The following is a 24994-nucleotide window of genomic DNA, read 5'->3' as shown; positions in this document are numbered from 1 at the left end:
ACATGAAAAGAATAATGGATTGGATTCTGGGTGAAAACACTATGGTAATCAGTAGCTCAAACAATGACGTGCTTTAATCTCCAAGTCAGATCATGCCAACTACATTTTAATTATAACAATTCTGGCACTTTGTAATTTCCACAAAGCTGGACAATCACTAAAGTTTACATTGGAGACAAGCCAACAGTGCTTACCCTGAAGGCCACGTGCCGCAGAATGTACCCAAGATGTAGCCGGACAGTTGACACTCTCTGTGACGCACACAAAGTGCTGGTGTAACTCAGCGGGCCAGGCTGCAACTCTGGAGAACATGAGTAGTAGACGTTTCAGGTCGAGCCCCTTCTTCAGACTTAGTGGGTTATTTCAGACAGGGGATGGGGATGGTGATTCCAATTTACGTAAAATCGGGCTCTCGTAAAGGTTCACGGAACGTAACCCGTACAGAATTCGGGGAGTGTCTGCACAAGCATACAATCAAGTCCACCTCAAGAACAATAGGTAGAGCAAAGGGGGCGGTACAGAGTGCAGAATGCAGTTCCCAGTATTGCAACTCACCAGCTCAAAGTCCAATGTAATATTATTGAAACATTTAGAAATGGTGCTAGATTTGCAGGTCGAAAAGAGATTTAAAAGAGCAGAGCGATTGTTATGGATGATAATGGATCTTCTTGCAGGACCAGCACGTAAAGAGTGCGTCACTAAGTTGCAGGATCTGTAAAGGAGTAGGGTGAGTGAGTGGGTTGGGGGGGGAGTGGGAGATAATGAGAGAAAACCCAGCACTATCTCCAACCCTTTCTTCCCTACGACAATCAGTCTGTAGAAGGGTCCTGATTCGAAACATCATTTGACCGTTCAGCATCTGTGGAGGGCAAGGTCAGAATGGGAATGTCTTGGGTCAGGGCCCTTCTTCAGTGTTTCTGTAAATATATCGCTCACCCCTAATTCTGGTACCAGATTATTTGGACACCTTCAAGCCAAGCACTGTCAGTGTGCACGAGGAAGCAAAATTTGAACGCAGTCGTGTATTATGTTCCTGAGTTGTTTTATTTAGATTAGCTTTTATTTATTTGATTCTGCCAGGGAACTTCAAAAGGCTGATGGATCTGAGCAAGCTGAGTAAGCACAAGCTGAGAGTCCTGGTATGTCTGACAATGTTGTAGCTGATGTGACATGTTTAAGAACAGGGCAAACACCGGTCTGTCACGGCAGCCTGGAGTTTGTCTGTCAGTTGGCAGGCAATTGATGGAACGAAGCACTCAGCAAAGATACACAGAAAAGATAGACACAAAATGCTGGAGTAACTCAGCGGGGCAGGCAGCATGACTGGAGAGGAGGAATGGGTGTCGTTTTGGGTCGAGACTCTTCTTCAGATACACACAGCCTGACTTAATTTATCCCCTCTCTATGAATTCAAACTTGTCCACTATTCTGCATCATGCATCCTAGACTCATAGTCATAGAGATACGCTGTACGAAGGCCACGTTTTGTGTGCTATCCAGTCAGTGAAAAGACTATGCATGATTACATTGAGCCGTCCACAGTGTGGAGCTAAATAATCAAGGGTATAAGAGCAAGATAACATCCAGTAATGACCGAATAAAGATAGTTTGAAGGTCTCCAACGAGGTAGATGGAAGGTCAGGACCACTCTCTAGTTGGTGAGTGGATGATTCTGTTGCCTGATAACAGCTGAGAAGAACCTCTCTCTGAATCTGGAGGTATCACTTCTGTACCTCTTGCCTGATGGGAGAGGGGAGAAGAGGGAGTAACCGGGGTGAGAAATGTCCTTGATTATGCTAGTGGCCTTATCAAGGCAGCGTGAAATGTAGATGGAGTTAATGGAAGGGACTATTGCCTTCCTGTATTGGGGCCATAATGCACAGTCCATTCAAAGGCCTGCACTTCATCCTACAGCACCTAGACTGCCAGGGGACCTATGCGAGGATCCTGTTTGTTGATTTTAGCTCTGCATTCAACACCATTGTGTCAGAACTACTACACTCCAAACTTTCCGAGTTGACTGTGCCTGAACCCCTCTGTCGTTGAAACACTAGCTTCCTGACAGACAGGAAGCAGCATGTGAGGCTGGGAAAGCACATCTCGGACCTGCAAACGCTCAGCATAGGAGCACCGTAAGGCTGCGTACTCTCACCTCTCCTCTATTCTCTCTACACCAATGAGTGTACCTCCACAGACACACCTGTCAAGCTTTTCAGGTTTGTGGACGACACAACCCTGATTGGACTGATCCAGGATGGGGAGGAATCTGCCTACAGGTAGGAAGTTTCACAGCTGGCGTCCTGGTGCCATCGCAACAATCTAGAGCTCAATGCTCTTAAGACAGTGGAATTTATTGTAGACTTTAGAAGAGCTCCCCCTCCCCTCACCCCACTCACCATCAACAACACCACAGTCACGTCTGTGGAGTATTTTAAGTTCCTGGGAACCATAATCTCCAAGGACCTTAAGTGGGGGGCTACCATCGACTCCACAGTCAAAAAGGCACAACAGAGGATGTACTTCCTACGGCAGCTGAGGAAGCACAATCTGCCACAGGCAATGATGGTCCAATTCTACACGGCCATCGTAGAGTCTGTTCTCACCTTATCCATCATGGTCTGGTTTGGCTCAGCCACCAAGCATGACACCTGGAGGCTGCAGCGAATCATCCGATCACCCTGGCCACAAACTCTTTGAATCGTTTCCCTCTGGAAGGCGACTCCGGATTGTCAAAGCTGCCACAGCCAGACATAAAAACAGTTTTTATCCACGAGTAGTTGCTCTACTCAACAGCCAAAAATCTGTAGCCTCCCTTTGATATGGTATTTTGTTGGTTCACATGCTTAATCAATGGTGTTTTATCATTAATGTCTTATTATTATTAATGTTTAGTGTTTTCTGAGTCATTCGTAACTGTCACTGTATGTCATCTTGTTACTTGTGGGCGGAGCACCAAGGCAAATTCCTTGTATGTGAATACTTGGCTAATAAACTTACTTACTTACTTACTTACTTATTCAAGAGACTTTTGGATAAGCACATGAACATGAATTGGCAGAGAGGGATATGGATTATGTGCTTACAGAGTTGGACTTGGCATCGTGTTTGGCAGAGAGATTGTGGGCCGAATGACCCGAAGACAGAAAAGTGTTTGAATAATTCAGCGGGTCAGGCAGAGTATCAGGAGAGCATCTCATGGATGGGTGATGGATCAGGACCCTTCTTCAGACTACAGTACTGTTCTATGTTCTGTATTATTCTACATCATTCTCCTCCATCTCCATTTGTCGTCACTTTCGAAGAGAAATCCACGTTTGGTCACTTACACTAATAGTATTTAAGACCGAGTAATAGATCCGTAGAAATATACAGTATGGAAAAAGGCCCTTTGGAACAACTTGCCCATGTCGCTCAAGATGCCCCATCTACACTAGTCCCATCAGCCTGCATTTGTCCCATATCCCTCCAAACCTTTCCTTTCCATGTACCTGTCCAAATGTATTTTAAATGTTGTTATAGTACCTGTCTCATCTACCTCCTAGCATCCACAGACTGGCGGCACAGTGGCGCAGCGGTAGAGTTGCTGTCTTACAGCGTCAGAGATCCAGGTTTGATTCTGACTATGGTGCGAGGGGGGGAGGGTGCTACGTTGGGGGGACTACGTGGGTTTCCTCCGGGTGCTCTGGTTTCCTTCCATACTCCAAAGACGTGCATGTTTGCAGGTTAATTGGCATCAGTAAAAATTATAAATTGTCCCCAGTGTGTAGGATAGTATGAGTGTACGGGGTAATCGCTGGTCAATGCAGACTCGATGGCCCAAAGGTCCTGTTTCCACGCTGTATCTCTAAACTAAACTCTGAACTAGACTGAAACAGCTCCAACCTTCAGAGTAGTGGCTGCTAATTTCTGGGTAGTTCTGCATGTTATAAATAGTCCATGAATATATATTGATATTTTAGGTTTAGGATTATTATTGTCACGTACTGAGGTACAGTGAAAAGCTTTGTTTTGCATGCTATCCAAAAAGATCAGATAATACTATACATAAATACAATTGAGCCAAACTCAAATTAAAATGAATAGAGCAAAAGAGAAGATACTGAGTGCTGATGTATAGTTCTTAGCTTCGTAGTGCATCAGCTCCATAGATAAAGCCCATTGTTTACAATAAAGTAGAGGTGAATTGGGCAATACCCTAGCTGATGGAAGGACCATTCTGTAGCCTAATAACAGAGGGGAAGAAGCTGTTCCTCAGTCTGGATGAGCGCACTTTCAAGTTTCTGTATCTTCAGCCTCATGGGAACGGGGAGAAGAAGGAATGACCGGGGTGGGAAATATCTTTGATTATGTAGGCTAATTTCCCAAGGCAGCGTGGTGCAGCTGGTCAATGGGGGGCATCTCGTCTGTGTGGTGGACTAGGCTGCATCCACAATTCTCTGTAATGTCATGCAATCGGGGGCAGAGCTGCTCACAAACCAAGCTGTGAATGAAACGCAGCAGTGGTGCATCTGTAGAAATCTGTCCATGGAACGTAACCCTTACGTAAGTCAGGAAGAGTCTGAACAGGGCAACGTTAGATTTTTGCAAGGGGAACTCGATATACTTTGTACAGGCGATGGATGGATTTGAATCTTTACACACGGAAGCCTGGATCTTTCTGTTTCTCTTTCCATAGATGCTGCCTGATGTGCTAAGTGTTTCCAGCATTTGTTGATTTGTAACAGTGTTATGTGGAGGCTATGTGGAGGCTTAATATTTTTGCCTGTGGTTAGGTTGATTATTTTCTATCAGGGCGTCTCCATGAATAGCAGCAGGTATGGTTTAGCCAACACCCAATGTTGATGTGTATTTTGGAAACTCTTTTGAGTCAAGTGCGAAATTTTAAACTTTATTTTTCCGCATAAATTCTTGCGCAAAGCGTATTTATTAATTGAACATAACTTACTGATTATGGAATTCAGACATGAATAGCAATATGAATCAGCAATAATATAGATCCTTAATTGTAACCTACAGAATTGAAAGTGTTGTCTTTCCCTATTCGTTACCACCTGTTTCTGAATCATACATAGCTTATTCTTCAGCCTCTCCTGTGGGCTCAGCAACCTTGCCTTTGGGCAAGGAACTGCAGGTGGCGGTTTACAAAAAAGGACACAAAGTGCTGGAGTAACTCAGTGGGTCAGGCAGCACCTCTGGAGAAGCAGCAGGAATCACAGAGGGGATCAGCGAGAGGGTCTCACAGACAGAACTCCTGTCAGAGAGAGGAGGAGAACTTCTTCAATACCTTGTGGAGATTTTGCAGTGGAGCAGTTAAGTGTAGACGCAAGGAACTGCAGATGCTCGTTTACAAAAAGGGACACAGAGTGCTGGAGTAACTCAGTGTGTCAGACAGTATCACTGGAGACCTGTCTGTCTTTTTTCGTCTTGGCTATGGGTTCAAGTTATTCCTCAGCACATAATTCCAGTTGACACTAAACTGAGGAAATATTGCACTGTTCGAGCTAGAGTCATAGAGAATGACAGCATGGAAACAGGCCCACCGAGTCTATAGTTTAGTTTACAGTGCGGAAACAGGCCCTTCGGCCCACCGAGTTCGCTCTGCCCAGCAATCTCTGCACACACTACCTACACACACTAGGGACAATCTACAATTTTACTAAGCCAATTAGCCTACAAATGTGTACCTGTTTGGAGTGTGGGAGGAAACCAGAGATCCTGGAGAAACCCACACAAGTTACGGGGACTGTGTACAAACTCCGTACAGACAGCACCCGTAGTCAGGATTGCAACTGTGACTCTGGCACTGAAAGGCATCAACTCTACTGCTGTCCTGCCCTATGATGAGCATCAACCACCCTACTACGCCAATCCTACATGAAAGTTGAATTACTTCTCTACAGTTTCGTTTATTGTTTGGTTTATTGTCACGTTTACCGACGTACAGTGAAAAGCTTCTTTGTTGCATGCTATCCAGTCAGTGGAAATTACACTCAAGGTGTCAACAATGCACAGATACAGGATAAAAGGAATAACACATAGTGCAAGTTAATGTCCAGTAAAGTCCAATTAATGAAAGTCTGAGGGTCTCCAACGAGGTAGATGGTAGCTCAGGACCGCTCACTAGTTGGTAATAGAATGGTTCAGATGCTTTATAATAGCTGGAAAGAAACTGTCCATGAATCTGGAGGCATACATTGCCAGCTGTTATCAGCTAGATTACTATACAAATGTTATGGGAAGATGGCAGGAGAATGGGTTTGAGAGGGAAAGATAGATCAGCCACGATTAAATGGTGGAGTAGACTGGATGGGCAGAGTGGCCTCATTATGTTCTGATTACATCAATTTATGAACTATATTAGTATACACCACTATAATTGGGGGGTGGGAGATTGTAACCTTCAAGTGGTCCGCCCTGTTTTGACGAATGCAATTAACCCGGCGTGCACAAGCAAATAAGATCAAATAGAACAAGTTGTCCTACAACTTTAGGCTGTGCACGCCATACACAAGAAGAAGACTACAATTGGACGATTTCTTGAATCAAGGCCTTGGTTTTGCCACCCTAGGCTGATGGAAAATCCTGTATTTTGAACAAGAATTTCCCTGAAGTCCTGGCCTGAATCGCCTAACATCAGATGATCTAATCTTTATCACACGGATGTTTGAGAGAGATTATCCTGGCCAACTCGCCAGTGGCATTTCCTATATTAAACAAAACTTCAAAAGTAGACACAAAGAGCTGGAGTAACTCAGCAGGACAGCCAGCATCTCTGGAGAGGAGGAATGGGTGACATTTTGGGTAGAGACCCTTCTTCAGATTTGCATATCTTGAATTCATTGTTCTTTATCTCTCGACTTCATCGTCTATATCTCTCGTTTCCCTTTTCCCTAACTAGTCTGAAGAAGGGTCTCGACCTGAAGCGTCACCCTTTCCTTCTCTCCAGAGACGCTGCCTGTCCGGGTGAGTTACTCCAGCTTTTTGTGTCTAGCTTCGGTTTAAACCAGCACCTGCAGTTCCTTCCTACACAAAACTTTAAAAGTACAGCCTTGGCTGAAAATAACTTTGGGATTTATCAGGTCACTCTTCAACCTCCAGTGTTGTTGAGAAAACAATGCACGTTTGTCCAATCTCTCCTTATAGCTTATCCTCCATATTTCAGGCAGCACTTTGATAAATCTTTTCTGCAACCTCCATAAAGCCTCTGCATTCCTCCTGTAATTGGACAACCAGAAATGCATGCAAGACTCATAATGTGCCCTAACCAAATTCTTATAGAGTCTTATGAAGACAATGAGGATTATGGTGCAGTTATACCAACCTTGGCAGTTTTTCCCCACACAATTGGGCTCATTTTCTCATATAGTTTTAACTGTGCAAATGATTTGTTTTTTAAAAATATTTTAGGTTTCTTCTTTCATTGATATTAAATATTTCTATGATTTGAACATGTGCATTAGTGTTTGAACTACCATCATCGTTTTCGTAAGAGAAGTCTAATTAAACGAAGTGGTCTGAGGACGTACAATGGAAGAGTTCTCTACAGAATCTATGAAGTAAATTAGGGCCAAGGCGTGTGGTGATACAATAATAGCATCACTGAATTCACCATCACATCTCTATCCATTTACCGTTTAGGCTTGACCCACCCCCCCCCCCCCATCTGAAACTGGTGTCCCTTTCAAATCATTTTAACTGAAAAAAAATCGAGAATTTATGCTCACAAATGAGATTCACCAATAAACCATAGAAACAATATGTTCAATGGAACATATGCTGTTCGATGGAATAGACAGGCTAAAGATCTTGTGTAAGAAGGAACTGCAGATGCTGGTTTAAACCGAAGATGGACACAAAAAGCTGGAGTAACACAGCGGGAGAAGGAATGGGTGGCATTTCGGGTCGAGAAGAAGGGTCTCGACCCGAAATGTCATCCATTCCAACTCTCCAGAGATGCTGCCTGTCCCGCCGAGTTATTCCAGCTTTTTGTGTCTATTTTAAGCTAAAGATCATGTTTGCCGGAACTAATTCTACACTCATTATGAAGAAGATACATTCATTCTGGACAAGCTATTTTGGACCTTTATAGGGACAATTTACAAAAGCCAATTAACCTACAAACCTGCCTGACTTTGGTGTGTGGGTGGAAACTGGTGCACCCGGAGAAAAGCCATGAGGTCGCAGGAAGAATATACAAAGTCCGTACAGACAGCAACCGTAGTCAGGATTGAACCTGGTCTCTGCAACTCTACCACTGCGTCACTGTGCAACTGTGTCCCTATACTGCCCCACTCTCACATCAGTGACAGATTAAATCAAAACATAATTCTCCTCGAATGTTCACATGGCACACATCCATTTGCACACATTATAGTTATTGTTTCATTAAGAGATGGTATGCTGAGAGAGTTGGTGTGAGATGCAATACTTCGACGTCAGCATCTCTTCAACATTTGTGCTAAGAAACGATTACTGTGCACTAATCCATGTGGTTTAACGACTTTAAACAATGCCTCTAAATGAATTTGCTTTGCCTGTGATCAAACAACGTTTTAGTCTATATTGGTTTAACTCACCTTTTCAATCATCTAGCTATGGTTTAGATTAACATGAAGTGATAGATCCACTTGGAATGTAGATGATTATCTGTATTTGATTTGTCCTGACTTTGTTGATTATAACTCAGTTTCGTTCTACATAATAATCAATGCCACATTAATTCTGTAGGAAGGAACTGCAGATGCTGGTTTTTATCGAAGAAAGACACAAAATGCTGGAGGAACTCAGCAGGTCAGGCAGCACCTCTGGGGAAAAGGAATAGATGACATTTTGGGTCAGATCTGTAGAAGGGTTCCAATCCGAAACATCGCCAGATGTTCTTTTCTCCACAGATGCTGCCTGAGATGACCCTCGGACTATCCTTGATCATTCTTGCTGGCTTTACCTTGCACTAAACGTTATTCTATTATCATGTATCTATACACTGTAAATGGATCAATTGTAATCATGTATTGTCTTTCTGCTGATTGGTTAGTACGCAACAAAAAGCTTTTCACTGTACCTCAGTACACTTGACAATAAACAAAACTGAACTGAACCCACTGAAATACTCCAGCATTTTGTGTCAATCTCCATTAATTCTGCTTGGTTGCAGAATAGTGGTTATGTCACTAGCTAAAGATAGGCACCATTTAATCAGAGGCTAAAGTTCAATCCCACTGTAGTGCTAGGGAATTTAAATCTCACTAATTAAATATATTTGGAATTAGATTGATTACATTAGATTCTGGAGTAGTTCCTGAGGATTGGCGGGTAGCAAACGTAACCCCACTTTTTAAGAAGGGAGGGAGAGAGAAAACGGGGAATTACAGACCAGTTAGTCTAACATCGGTAGTGGGGAAACTGCTAGAGTCAGTTATTAAAGATGGGATAGCAGCACATTTGGAAAGTGGTGAAATCATTGGACAAAGTCAGCATGGATTTACAAAAGGTAAATCATGTCTGACGAATCTTATAGAATTTTTCGAGGATGTAACTAGTAGCGTGGATAGGGGAGAACCAGTGGATGTGGTGTATCTGGACTTCCAGAAGGCTTTCGACAAGGTCCCACATAAGAGATTAGTTTACAAACTTAAAGCACACGGCATTGGGGGTTCAGTATTGATGTGGATAGAGAACTGGCTGGCAAACAGGAAGCAAAGAGTAGGAGTAAACGGGTCCTTTTCACAATGGCAGGCAGTGACTAGTGGGGTACCGCAAGGCTCAGTACTGGGACCCCAGCTATTTACAATATATATTAATGATCTGGATGAGGGAATTGAAGGCAATATCTCAAGTTTGCGGAGACACTAAGCTGGGGGCCGTGTTAGCTGTGAGGAGGATGCTAGGAGACTGCAAGGTGACTTGGATAGGCTGGGTGAGTGGGCAAATGGTTTGGCAGATGCAGTATAATGTGGATAAATGTGAGGTTCTCCATTTTGGTGGCAAAAACAGGAAAGCAGACTATTATCTAAATGGTGGCCGACTAGGAAAAGGGGAGATGCAGCGAGACCTGGGTGTCATGGTACACCAGTCATTGAAAGTGGGCATGCAGGTGCAGCAGGCAGTGAAGAAAGCGAATGGTATGTTAGCTTCATAGCAAAAGGATTTGAGTATAGGAGCAGGAGGTTCTACTGCAGTTGTACAGGGTCTTGGTGAGACCACACCTGGAGTATTGCGTACAGTTTTGGTCTCCAAATCTGAGGAAGGACATATTGCCATAGAGGGAGTGCAGAGACGGTTCACCAGACTGATTCCTGGGATGTCGGACTGTCTTATGAAGAAAGACTGGTGACTTGTTTATACTCTCTAGAATTTAGGAGATTGAGAGGGGATCTTATAGAAACTTACAAAATTCTTAAGGGTATTGGACAGGCTAGATGCAGGAAGATTGCTCCCGATGTTGGGGAAGTCCAGGACAAGGGTCACAGCTTAAGGATAAGGGGGGAAATCCTTTAAAACCGAGATGAGAAGAACTTTTTTCCACAGAGAGTGGTGAATCTCTGGAACTCCCTGCCACAGAGGGTAGTCGAGGCCAGTTCATTGGCTATATTTAAGAGGGAGTTAGATGTGGCCCTTGTTGGCTAAGGGGATCAGAGGGTATGGAGAGAAGGCAGGTACGGGGATACTGAGTTGGATGATCAGCCATGATCCTATTGAATGGCGGTGCAGGCTCGAAGGGCCGAATGCCTACTCCTGCACCTATTTCTATGTTTCTATGTTTCGTATGGTTACGAAGATTACAATAAAATTAGTGGAAGAAAAGAGACACACGAGAGACTGCAGATGCTGGAATCTTGAGCAAAAGACAAATTGCTGGAGGAACTCAGCAGGTCAGACAACATAATTGGAAGGAATGGACAGATGATGTTTTGGTTCAGGATCCTTCTTCAGATTGATGGAGTTGAGGGGAAGGTCTTACAGAACACGCATTGGGGAGAGAACAACTTTGAAGAATTTTGTATAAAATCATGAGAGGAATAGATCAGGTAGATGCACAGAGTCTCTTGCCCAGAGTAGGGGAATTGAGGACAGTGGACATAGGTTCAATAATAATAATAATAATATATTTTATTGTCATTGCACATAAGCGCAACGAGATTTGGTATGCAGCTTCCATCCGATGTCATAACATAAATAACTAATGAAATATTGGAGGAAAAGGGGTAAAGATTTAATTGGAATCACCTTTTCACACAAAAGGTGGTGGGTGTATGGAACAATACAATACAATACAATACAATACCATTTATTTGTCATTTGAACCTCACATGAAGTTCAAATGAAATTTGGTTTCTGCAGTCATACAACAAGAAAAGAACCAAGACACACACCAACACAATTTACACAAACATCCATCACAGTGAATCTTCTCCTCACTGTGATGGAAGGCAAAGTCTTGTCTCTCCCCTGCTCTCCATTCTTCTCCCAATGTCACAGTCAAAGCCCCTGGCGGGCGCTAGCAGGTCCGCGGCCATTTAAAGCCGCGCCGGGTAATGTAAGGCCCCGCTCCAGGTCACTTTCAACCCCTCAATTCGGGCGGGAGAAGTCGCCATTGCCAGTGCCCCACAAAGCAGTCTCCCACCGGGGACCCGCGAGCTCCCGGTGTCACCATCCACCGGAGTCGGGTCGCAGCAGCGCGCCACCACAGCTCTCCACGCTCCGAAGCTGGCCAGCTCCACGATGGTAGGTCCGCAGCTCCGCGGGCTCCGTGACTTGAGCCCCCAGGTCGTTCCGGTTGGAGGCTGCTCCACGATGCTAGGCCCCAACGACAACGGAGACCCGACAGGGAAAAGGTCGGGTCCCCGTGCAGGGAAGAGATTTAAATGTTTCCCCCACCCACCCCCCGCCCCCCACACATACACATTTAAAAGCCCACTACAAACTATACCCTCAACGGGACAAAAAATAAATAAAAAGACAGACAGACTGCAGAGGCCGCTGCCAGAGGAGGTAGTTGAGGCTGGGACTATCCCAACGTTTAAGAAACAGTTAGACAGGTACATGGATAGGACAGGTTTGGAGGGATATGGGCCAAGCGCAGGCAGGTGAGACCAGTGTAGCTGGGACATATTGGCCGGTGTGGGCAAGTTGGGCCGAAAGGCCTGTTTCCACATTGTATCACTCTATGACTTCAACACATACTTTGAGGAGATGTCACAGTGGAGGAATAGAATGGAGAAACAAGAGAGAACCCAGCGATATGAACATCGAATTCTTTAATTTTAAGTAACTTTATCTCATACTCCCCTCCCCTCTCCCTCCTCACCCTCTTCCTCCTCCATAGTCATTTAACCAGTTCTACATTTCTCCACATTGTTTCTCTTGAGATCACACCTTCCCTGGGAAATAATGGGCCAACCAGACTCCACCTATCCAAAGTCATTTATGGATGGCCTAGATTGATCCTTCTCTTGCCTCCAGCTCTTCACCCCCTCCCCCACCCCTCAACTACTTTCAGTCTGAACAGGGGTCCCGACCCAAAGCGTCACCCATCATGTTTCTCCAGAGACTCTGCCCGAACCGATGAGTTACTCCAGCACTTTGTTGTCTACCTGTGGTATAAACCAGCAACTGCAGTTCTTTGTTTTGACGTTCCTGCAGAAAAGTCTGCCTTCCTCCCCAATCTGACCCGTATGTGTTTTCACATCACCATCAAACCTGTACGTCTTTGGAATGTGGGAGGAAAACGGAGCACTCAGAGAAAACCCACGCTTTCTCCCCCCTACTACAATCAGTCTGTAGAAGGGTCCTGAGCCAAAACATCACTTGGCCATGTTTTCCAGAGAAGCTGCCTGACCCGCTGAGTTACTCCAACACTTTGTGTCTTTCTTTGTAAACCAACATCTGCAGGTCCTTGTATCTCTAAACATCTGAACGTTGAGGTTCAACCTGCGTGCCTGGGAACTTTTCCAAGGAGTTGAATGAGGGACCACTGTTCCAACTGGTGCATGGGACCCCCCTTGTGGCCACACACCAATCAGAGCCTGCCTCTCAAGGGCCCAGTATGGAGGTTGTCTATGCACAATGGATTGAGTTCACCACAACTTTCTGTGGCTGCCATCAATAGGCCCTGACATGAAACGTCGCCTCTCCATGTTCTACAGACTCCATGTGCTGTCTGCTCTGCTGAGTTACTCCAGCACTTTGTGTTTATTTTCCACAGATTCCAGCATCTGCAGTTCCTCGTGTCTATAATCAGAAGCTTCCCTCTCTGATGCTTTGAGTAGAACGATCAATCCATATTAATACACAACAGCTAAATTAGTGAAGCTACTTATTGCAAACAAACATATGTATGTATCTATCATCATACAACCTCAGGAATCCTGTTGCATGTAATATTTTTTATAATTGGAAATGCTGCAATGATTCTTGGATCATTGATACTCTGTGTTTGCAACAATAGCTACATTTAGAAGTGTAAAGTGCTTCATCTACACAAATGATAAAACAGACAACGAGCCACAACATTCAAATGTCTTGTTCCCTCATTGCCATCATTATAAAATGACATTCCCTCCAGAATATGGTCTTTGGTTTGCATATTTAACTGTACTTTGACAGAATTTATTGGAAGCAGCTGTGAAATGCAACAATAACGACAGCTTGCATTTTATGGGACTTCTAATGTTGGAGAATCTTCACAGACAATTGTACTGCGGTAACCTAAGGAGTTATTAATGCAGCTCCATAAGAAAGGACTCACTGATTTATGGGCTGTTCTCAGGGACACATTCGGAGACGGACATCAATTGCTGCTGGAAGATCATTAATTCGGTGAAAGACTCTCTTCGATCTGCCCAAAACATGTTGGCCTCCCAGCAGAGTGAGATGTCCGTCAGGGACTGTTGCCAACTGGCCCGCACCAGACTGCAGGTGTACGTGCTGAGGGACTCGCTGAAGCTCGGAGCAGCCAACACCAAGACTCTGTGGGGGAGGACCACAGTCTAGGGTCCTTCCACTGCTGGACATTGGGGGGGGGACACCACGCAATCGAAGGGTAGGGATGTCACCCCAGGAGGGCACAAGAGTGGCAAGGGTGCTTGGTTTAAGGATACAGTAAACTCTCGCAATGACAGACCATAGGGAGGGGAGGGGAGGGGGGTGGGGGGGAGGGGAGGGGAGGGGGGTGGGGGGGAGGGGGGTTGGGGGGGGGGGGGGGGTGCCAGTTATTGCCGATCGTCCGCTATAACAGTGTGAGGGGGGTAAACTTTAACCCAGTGCAGGGAGGGTAGGAGCCTCCGATCTCCGGAGTGGGGCCGCAGCAGCGAGCCACCACCGCTCCCCACGCTCCGAGGCCGGCCAGCCCCACGATGGTAAGCCCGCAGCTCCGCAGTCTCCACGACTGGAGCCCCCAGGCCGTTCCGGTTGGAGGCCGCTCCACGGTGCTAGGCCCCAACGACAACGGAGACCCGACAGGGAAAAGGTCGGGTCTCCCGTGCAGGGAAGAGATTTTAAAAGTTTTATTTTAAGGAGATCCCCCTCATCTTTCTACATTCCAGCAAGTACAGGCCCAGAGCTGTCAAGCGCTCATCATACATTAACCCAATTATCCCCAAAGAACATACTCGTGTATTATCTCTATATCTCAGATTATTATTTGGGCCAATAACCAGCATATCCTCCCCTATCCCCTCCCCCCTCCTCCACATGTTCCTGCCTCTAGCTCTGAGCACAAGAGACCGCACTGTTGAAATGGAAGTAACTGAGGTAACATTAAAGGAAGGTGTACTTCATATTCCAGAAAACATAAAACATATAAGAGATAGCAGTATCTGAATAGAGGTTGATATCCTGGGCAAGCATAACGCCAAGCAGTTGGTCATTAACTTTGCAGCTGCTGATATTATTTTTTAATGGAGAAACTATCCTCAGAGGCTTATTCACTGCATCTGAAGCCATTGGAGGTGTGTACGGTTTGTGAAAAGAGTTCTACAAATGCAAGTTTACTTTCCACAATAGTTTGGTGTCTGTGTTATGTCAAGCAATGACGTCGAATTTAGTTTACTTTAGTTATATGTTCTCCCCATGACTGCGTGGGTTTTACCCGGGTGCTCCAGTTTCCTCCCACATTCCAAAGGCATACAGGTTTGTAGGTTAATTGGCTTTGGGTGAAAATTGTTTCTCGTGTGTAGGATAGTGCTAGTGTGCGGGGATCGCTGGTCGGCACGGCACGGACTCAGTGGGCCCAAGGGCCTGGTTCCATGCTGTATTTCTAAACTAAACTAAACTAAGATACAGCACGGAAACAGGCCCTTTGGGCCACCAAGTCCATACCGATCAGCAATCACCCTGTACACTAACACTTTCCTACACCAGGGACAATTTACAATTTTACCTAAACTAATTAATCTACAAACCTGCATGTCTATGGAATGTGGGAGGAAACCGGAGCACCCAGAGAAAACCCACGCGGTCTCAGGGAGAAGATATTAACTTCGTACAGACAGCACTATAATCTGGATCAAACTCAAGTCACTGGCGCTGCAATATCCCAATGTATGTGAGTTTGTAGGTTAATTGGCCCCCTGTAAATTGCCCCTAGTTTGAAGCAAGTTGCTGCCTTACAGCGCCAGAGACCCGGGTTCGACCTTGACTACTGGTGCTGTCTGTGTGGAGTTTGTACATTCTCCAAATGACCACATGGGTTTTCCCCAGGTGCACGGGTTTCCTCCCACATTCCAAAGACGTACAGGTTTGTATTTTAAGTGGCTTCGGTTAAAAATTGTAAATTGTCCCTAGTGTATAGAATAGTGCAAGTGTGTGGGGATCACTGGTCGGCGGGAACTCGGTGGGCCGAAGGTTCTGCTTTTGCACTGTATCTCTCAAACTAAAACTAAAAATTTAGATTTGGCACTGAGTTGGGGGAAGGGTGAGGACAGGAAGGAGAGAAAAAGCAAAGAAATAAAGAAAAGCAATTATCACAGCGAAAAACGATATGTCTATAAAACCTTAAAGAAACAATATCATGAATGATAACAGGATCAACAGACTCACAGTCCAGAGAGCAAAGAGAACCACAATTCCGATTGGTGATAACTTTGCACATGATTAATAGCAAAATGAATATTATCTTGCCACAATTCCCTGGCGGAGGGAAGTAACTCGAGGCTAATTAATCACAGAGGGAAATTCTCCACAGAATAACAGAGCCTATGTTATGAGCAATAACACATAGTAAATCACGAGGCTTCAGAAGTCTAAAGGTATCTGGATTGCAAAGGAAGTTTCAGAAGACTAAATATTATCATTTGGCAAACAGTCTTACATCGAACACAGAACTGTTCTGCACAGGAACAGGCCCTTTGGCCCACAATGTCTGTGCCAAACATGATGCCAAGTTAATCTAATCTCCTCGGCCTGCACGCGATCCATATCCCTGCATTCCCTGCATATTCACGTGCCTATCTAAAAGCTTCTTAAACGTTGAAGATAAATTTGTCTTTTTGTAGGCAGGTTTCCTTGCCAGAATGTGTAGGATGGTCGATGCGAGTTTATAACGAAGACAGGCACAAAGTGCTGGAGTCACTCAGCAGGTCAGGCAACATCTTTGGAGCAAAAGGATGGGTGATGTTTTGGGTTGGACCCCTACATCACCCATCCTTTTTCTCCAGAGATGCTGCCTGGTTTGCTGAGTGCTTTATGTCTATCTTTTCTTTGCCAGAAGATATTTTGGCTCTCATTTTGTTTGACGATACACCCGATGGTATCAAATTTCTGACAGATTGTTAGAGCTGGAGTGCATCAAATGCACCACTTGCTGAAGGGCCTGTCCCACTTGGGAGTCATTTGCGCGTAATTTACGCGACATCATTTATGCGTGATGCGCGCATGGTGCGTGGTGACATAGGCAGTGACGAGCGGTCGCGCGCGGTGCCCCAGGATGTACAAAACCTTCATGCGCCACCTGTGTGATGCACAAATGACGCCCAAGTGGGACAGGCCCTTGAGGCATTGTCCACAACCTGACCAGGTCCAATCAAAGGGAAAGCCATTCCCACATTCCCAGTTTCATGTCCATTGTTCTTGGTGCTAACCCTGGTTCCTTATTTTTTTACCCAGTTATATTTTCAGTAATAATGCCTTGCGCTTTTGCTCAGTCTCATTTTTTTTAGATATTGTATGTTTAATTTATGTGTAATTTATATATAATTTGTGTTTGTGTGTTTGCTTTTCAGTTTAGTTTAGTTTATTGCCATATATACCAAGGTACAGTGAAAAGCTTTAATTTATGTGCTATCAAGTCAGAGAAAAGATTATACATGATTACAATCAAGCCGTCCACTGTGCACAGTTACAGGATAAAGGGAATAATGTTTAGTGCAAGATAGATTACAATTGTAGAAGGGATCTATCAGCCCATCGGCGTATCAAATAACTCAACTCACCTGTGAGAGCTATTACCTGCTAGGCTTTATCCTGCTTTCTTCCCCTCCCCCCCCCACCCACCTGTCCTCTACAATCAGTGTGACGAAGGGTCTCAATGAGGTAGAGATCGGCCACTTCACCACATTTTCGGGGGGACCTCCGGGGGGGGGGTGGTTTCAAGAGCGCTCTTGTCATTCTGTCTGGATTAAAGGAGGTATCAGATCACCAGTTGCCGGAAAACCTGCATATATTTCAATCAGTCAGTCAAAGACCCTTCACTGGACTTCGTAGGGACAGTTAAAGAAGGAAATTAATCTCTTAAAGCATTGGGGGGAAAAACAGATGTGGAACAAGAAGGATACTTGGGCAGTCTGCATGGATTGTCTGCTTTCAGTGCAACTCAAGTTCCCATTTCAGTAAGTTAGTTATGTTGAGGAAGAGGAAGAGACACTGTGAGGGGGAGGAAAGCAGATTAGATTAACACCAGCCACATACCAAAGTATTTAAATAAAATGCTTTATGGTGAGATCAGCTGTTTATATTTAGAATTAATTAACTTGTGGCAATAAATGTTTTTCTCTTTGCACTTCGAAGCCATGGGACAAAGGGGAACAGTCGCTAACAATCTGGGAATATTATAATGATTGTTCTGGCCCTAGCAGAGATTGAAATATCTGCCAGATCAACTCCATTTTTTTTACCTCGCATCTTCAAGCTTTGGTTGCATATGAAATTTAAACAGGGCGGCACAGTGCTAGAGCTGCTGCCTCACAGCGCCAGAGACCCAGGTTCAATCTTGACTACGGCTTGGAGTTTGTACGTTCTTCCTGTGACTGCGTGGGTTTCCTCCGGGTGCTCCGGTTTCCTCCCACATCCCAAACTCGTGCAGGTTTGTAGGTTAAGTGGCTGCTGTAAATTGCCCCCAGCGCGTAAGGAGTGGATCAGAAAGTGGGATAACATAGAACTAGTGTGAACGGGTGAACGACGGTCGGCGTGGACTCAGTCATTGTTTACACATAGCAAAAACATGTCTTGAAGGCAATAAGCTTACCAGTTTTATATAATACATAATGTGGGGCAGAATTTGATGATGTATACACCCGGGGGAAACCAACGCAGTCACAAGAACATGCAAACTCCACACAGGAAGCACCCAAGGTCAGGATCAGAACCGGGTCTCTGGTAGTCACTCAACGTTAGTCCTTGAGACCCAGATTTTCTACCGAAGACCCGGGTTTGAGTCTGATCTCGGGTGCTGTCTCTGTGGAGCTTGCATGTTCCTCCCAGTGCTCAAGTTACTCACATGTCCCAAGATGTGCGGTTTTGTAAGTTAATTGGCCTCTGTAAAAGATAGGATATGAAACATGTGCAGGCAGAGGAGATTAGTTAAACTTGGCATTATGTTCACCATGGACATTGTGTGCTGAAGGACCTGTTCTTGTGCTGCATAGAATCATACAACGTGGAAACAGCCCCTTCAGTCCAACTTGCCCACGCCGATCAACATGCCCCATCTATACAAATCCCACCTGCCTGCGTTTGGCCTAAATTTGTCCTATCCATGTACTTGTCTGAATGTTCCTTAAACGTTGCAATAGTACCTACCTCACCTATCTCCTCTGGTAGCTCATTCCGTACACCCACCACCCTTTGTGTAAAAAAGTTGCCCCCCAGGTTTCGATGATATCTTTCCCGCCTCACCTTAAGCCTAGAGGCAGCATGGTGGCGCAGTGATAGAGTAGCTGCCTAACAGCGCCCGAGATCTGGGTTTGATCTGAACTACGGGTGCTGTCAGAATGGAGTTTGTACGTTATTCCCGTGGCTGCGTGGGTTTTCCCTGGGTGCTTCGGTTTCCTCCCATACTCCAAAGATGTACAGGTTTATTGGTTCATTGGCTTCAGTAAAGATTGTAAATTCTCCCTAGTGTGTTGGTTAGTGCTAGGGTACAGGGTGATCACTGGTCGGTGCAGTCTCGGTGGGCCGAAGGGCCTGATTCCGGGCTGTATCTCTAAGCTAAACTAAACCATGTCCTCTAGATCTCGATTCCCCTACTCTGGGTAAAAGGCTCTGTGCATTTACTCGATCTATTCTTCTCATGATGTTGCACACTGCACTATTCTATGTTCTGTAATATTGTAGTTCTTTAGTTATGTGAAATGGCTTAATATTCTTATGTTCTTCTCCCACTTATCAGAGACTATATCATGGCCACAGGGTTACCAGATACAAGACAGACAACTGAGACGGAAGAATGCAATGAAGAATGTTCAGGTACATTATTTCTGTTTCACCCATTTAACGTCCTTTTGCAAGTTGAAATTGCTCGGTTTTGAGATTAATTTTCTAGGCTCTTACCTGTGAACATGGGCACATTGGCAATTTGATTTCCCAATATCTTTGCAGCAGAAAAATATTACCAATATTGCATAGATTAGAGATGAACATAGAAACAAAGTGCTGGAGTAACTCAGCCGGTCAGGCTGCATCTCTGGAGAAAAAGGATAGGGGACGTTTTGGGTTGGGACCCTTGTTCAGACTGGAGAAAGGGTTCCACCCCAGTCTGAATAAGGGTCCCAACTCAAAATGTCACACGCCCTTTTTCCCCAGAGATGCTGGAGAGAAAGAGAGAGAACGTTTTATTGAAGGGACAAAGAACTGCGGAACGGATTGGTAGGTGAATTGGCCTCTGTAATTTGCCTCTTGTGTGGGCGAGTTGTAGAATCTGGGGAAGTTTTAATTTTAGAGATACAACGTGGAAACAGGTCCATCGGCCCATCAGCCCATAAAGTCCATGCTGACCATCCATCACCTGTATATTAGTTCAATGAAATCATCAACAACTATGTTACAAATATTCTAATAACTACTATATAGCCCCGGTAAAGGGGCAAGCATCTGGCTCGGGCAAAGCCTTCTTCCGCCTGGCACCGTGACCCGCGGATGACCAGCTTGGCCAGGCCTAGGAGCAACCCAACCAAGACATCTTCAGCCCTGCCTACTCCCTCGATCCCATCACCAGTCCTTTGGTCACTGACAGCAGAGGCACTCCTCCCCTCGCGGACCCTAGGTGGAGTGGTGGTGCTCCTTGCCCTCCGGACCCTGGCTACAAGGGACACTCTACTGGACCATTGTCAGCATGGAGCATCCTCAGACAACTTCACTGCAGCCAGGTAACAGAGTAAATCCCTATCCAGCCTGCCTAAGTTTGAAAGCTACAGTAAAATTCCAACCTCAGTTGCCGGATTGTTTGGAATTCCAGATGGTCAGCATCTGCTCACTAGGCTTAGTTTTCTCCACCCACTTTAACCACACCGTGGCCATTTTTCTGCTCTATTTAAATAAACTGAGCCTTGTTTTTGTTCTCCTGCTAAACCCACAAAGCCCTGTTTCCCTTTAATAATAATAATAATAATAATATATTTTATTGTCATTGCACGTCAGTGCAACGAGATTTAGTATGCAGCTCCACTGATGTACAAGAAAGGTAAATAAATACAATACATAAATAAGCAAGCTGAATTGATTGACGTGACCATCTGAGGGAGACTGTCCAAAGGGGGTGGGTGGGGGGGACACTCATTAGGGCCGGTTCAGAGCCGCTATAGCTCTTGGGATAAAACTGTTCCTGAGTCTGGAGGTTCGGGCGTAGAAGGCTTTGTAACGTCTGCCGGAGGGAAGTAGTTGAAACAGACCGTGGCAGGGGTGTGATGAGTCCTTATGGATGCTGAGGGCCTTCCTGAGGCACCGCGTGTGGTAGATGCCCTCCAAGGCTGGTAGCTCTGTCCCGATGATCCGCTGCGCTCTGTTGACGACGCGCTGAAGAGCTCTCCTCTCCGCCTCCGTGCAGTTGAGATACCACACAGAGATGCCATACGTTCATCCTGTGCTCCCTTTAAACTCATGGGGCCCAGTCTCTGCTGACCTTCAGGTTAATTTTAGACTGTAGACTGGACTTTACAGCATGGAAATAGGCACATTGGCTCATCAGGTCTGCAATGACAAATGATCACCCTGTACACTAGCACTCTACTACACACTAAGGACAATTTCCAAATTTATCAAAGCCAATTAACCTGCAAACCTGCACGTCTTTAGGATGTGGGAGGAAACTAGTGTACCTGGAGAAAACCCACGCTGTCACAGGGAGAACGTGCAAACTCTGTACAGACAGCAACCGTTGCCAGGATTAGACCCGGGCCTCTGGCAACTCTATCGCTGCGCCACCGTGCCGTGCTGCTCTCCCTTCAATCTCACTAGTTTCTGTTTTGTCATGCTTCCATGAAACTTGTGGATAATGAGCCTGAAGAAGGATCCTTCCTGCTGAGCTGAGAGAGAGATTTAGTAAAACACGTTTAAAGTGCTGGAGTAACTCAGCAGGTCATGCGCATGGGCGGAATTCGTTATTAAAACTTGGGGGGGGGGAACAATGAGGCCTGATATCTAGGACAGGGGTCGGCAACCAAAGGCCCACTGGCCAGATCCGGCCTGTAACCCAAAATCATCCGGCCTGCAGGCGTATTTTTTTTTTTCAATTAGTTTTCGCGATCTGGGAACTGCAGTTAGTCCCGGGGAACGCAGGCGAACTGGGCGCTACAGCCGGACCTGCCAGCCGACCTGGGTGCCACAGCCAGTCCCGGAGCAAGCAAGGCCACCTGGGCGATACAGCCATTCCCAGACGGTTTTAGTGCTACATGTCTAACAAAACACGGGGGGGAATTGTCCCCCACCTCTCAAAACAAGGTGGGTACAGGGCCCCCATCCCCCCCCCCCCCCCAGGATATCCGCCCATGGCTGGGGAACATGGATAGGTGACGTTTCAGGTTGGGACCCTTCTTGAGATGCCTTCTCCAAGCTTTCTCTCTCCCCCCCTCCCCACTCCCCCCTCCCCCACCACAATCAGTCTGAAGAAGGATCCCGATCCAAAATGTCATCTATCCATTTTCTCCAGAGGTGTTGCCTGACCCGCTGAGTTACTCCAGCACTTTGTGTCCAACTTTGGTATAAACCAGCATCTGTAGTTTCCTCTTCATTTAAAATTATGATTATTCTTTCACTGGATACATTTAGGGTGGCACAGTGGCACAGTTGGTTGAGCCGCTGCCACACATAGGCAGAGACCCGGGTTCGATCCTGTCCTCGGGTGTTGTCTGTGTGGAGTTTTCCACATTCTTCCTGTGTGTTTCCTCTGGGTGCTCCGGTTTCCCCTCAAAGATGTGCATGTTTGCAGGTTAGATGGCCTCTGTAAAATTGCCCCGAGTGTGCATGGAATGGAAGAGAAAATGGGATAACATCGAACCACTCTGAACAGTGATCAATGGTCAGCATGCACTTGGTGGGTCAAAGGGCTTGTTTCCATGCTGTATTTTTCAATCAATCAACTTGCAAATGTATTGTTTACTTGGTTAACTACTGAGTAGCTCTCACACCGAAGAAATCAATCATCCAGACCAACAATTTAATTTTAATTGAACATTTTATAATAGAGTGTGTTAGAAGGAGCCGCAGATGCTGGTTTACACTGAAGATAGACACAAAAGGCTGATGTAACTCAACGGGTCAGACAGCATCTCTGGAGAATAGGAAAAAGTGTTTCAGGTCGAGGTCGTTCTTCAGACTGAGAGTCAGGGGAGAGGGAACTGAGAGATATAAAAAGGTTCATAGAACAAATTAATGAAACATATGCAAAAAGCCAGCAACGATAAACAAGGAAAGATGGAGCCCACAATGGCCCATTGTTCGCTGTGGGGAAGGTGATAATGTGTACTACAGACAGTGGAACTCAGCAGGACGACAGTGAAAGTAGTACAACGACTAGGATGTGGGAGGGATGGAGAAAGAGGGGGTGCAAGGGTTACTTGAAGTTAGAGAAATCAATATTCATACTGTCTCGGTTTTATCTGAGTTGTGAAGAACTTCTTTCATGTCTTGGCACTTGCCACTTTTCTAAGTAAAACGTTTGTGGGCTATTACAACTCGATGTTTCTGCAAGCTAACTGCTTGCGACAAACAATGCAATTAGCCGTGCAGCTTTGCTGTGAAGAATCTCTTGGACAGAGAGGAAAAAATATATACTGAGTGGTATAATGGTTTTCTTCACAATATGTTGCTGAAAACAATGACAGATGCTGTCCAAACTCGATATCAGCCTTTTGCAGGAACATTTCACTTTTCCAAGGTAAACGCACGGAGCTTCTATGCAACATTTGGGATTGTTTCCAGATGCCACCCAACTGTGATTCAAGCAGCTCGTCACCTTCCAGCGTTACGTGCCGTGGGGCAGATTGAATTGCAAGACAAACAAAGTGTTTCGAGGCTGGAGTTACATCAATGAGGACAATATCTTGAAAGGAAATTGGAGACCGTACAAATGACATTTACAAATGACAGCTTTTAACATTACATAAAGGGCAGTTGCTCAGTACACCAATGTCTATCCATCTGTTGTCTGTGCTTATAACGGGCATTGTTAATAGTGTCAATAGGATTAAAACTAGAACCACTCAAATTGTTTTGTCTAGGACTGTTGAAATCTGACGTTTCTTTTGGCACGGAGTATTTGACTGCTGTAAACTGGCAGGATTGATCCAAACAACAATCACTGCAATGAAGGCAAATAACTCGTCTCACTGGTGTAGTTCAGATTCACTTTTGAAGCCGTGGCTTTTGCTGCAGATCTCTGAGTGTGAATCGTAGAAACAAGCTTTACCACCCAACTTGTCCAATGCCAAACAGATTACCTGCCAGGATTTGTCCTGCTCCTCCTCTTCCAGCTTTCTGCCCCAACCCCACCACAATCAATCTGAAGAAAGGGCCTGACCCAAAGTTCACCAGAGATGCTACCTGATTCGCTTGGTTACTCCAGCACTTCGTGTCTTTTTTTCTGCCGTTCCTTGTTTCCAGAGTCCCCTGGCAGCTGGTTTCTCCTTGTGTGTGAAGACATTGCCACTCAAATCACTTTTAAATCTCTCTCACCTTAAACCTGTGTCTCCTTGGTCTGGACTCCTGTGCGTGGGATAAAAAATGATGGCCGTTCACATTATCTCAGCCTCTGATGAACTCCTACACCTCTCAGATCAACCTGCCTCTTGCTGTGTGATACTTTAGACCTTAGAGGTACAGTGTGAAACAGGCCCTTCAACCCACCATTCTGCATCAATCAACAATCACCTCTTACACTAATAATATCATACACACTAGGAACAATGTATAGAAGCCAATTAACCTACAAACCTGTCCTGATCAAGAATCTATCAATCTCCAAGAGCTTGACAGATTCTTGATTAGTGAGGATGTCGAGGGTTAAGGGGAGAAAGCAGGAGAATGGGGTTCAGTGGGAAAAATAGATCAGCTATGATTGAATGGCGTGGTAGACTTGATGGGCCGAATGGCCTAATTCTGCTCCTATGACATATATACATAAGATCAAATCTTTATTGCCTATCTCATGTAAAGTGTTGCACTTTGGGAGGTTGAATGTAAGGGGAAAGTATGCTGTTAATGGCAAGACCTTTAACAAGCATTGATGTACAGAGGGATCTCGGGCTCCAATCCAGAGCTCCCTGAAAGTGGCAACACAAGTAGATAC

At 45.3% G+C, this 24994-nt stretch overlaps 1 protein-coding gene across 3 annotated transcripts in view; it reads left to right on the top strand.

Annotated features, from left to right (window-relative positions):
• Window positions 1-24994, top strand: part of LOC116978963 (uncharacterized protein KIAA1211-like) — a 94746-nt gene that overhangs the window by 37683 nt on the left and 32069 nt on the right. For all 3 annotated transcript variants that reach the window (XM_033030280.1, XM_033030279.1, XM_033030278.1), the window contains exon 2: window positions 19604-19680. In XM_033030280.1, the coding sequence (XP_032886171.1) occupies window positions 19614-19680 (67 nt within the window). In that variant the 5' untranslated portion in view covers window positions 19604-19613. The remainder of the gene's footprint in view (window positions 1-19603; window positions 19681-24994) is intronic.

Source organism: Amblyraja radiata, chromosome 12 (assembly GCF_010909765.2).
Source record: "Amblyraja radiata isolate CabotCenter1 chromosome 12, sAmbRad1.1.pri, whole genome shotgun sequence".
Lineage (NCBI taxonomy): Eukaryota > Metazoa > Chordata > Chondrichthyes > Rajiformes > Rajidae > Amblyraja > Amblyraja radiata.
The sequence above is the reverse complement of the archived record's forward strand: the minus strand, read 5'-3'. Positions and strand labels throughout refer to the sequence as shown.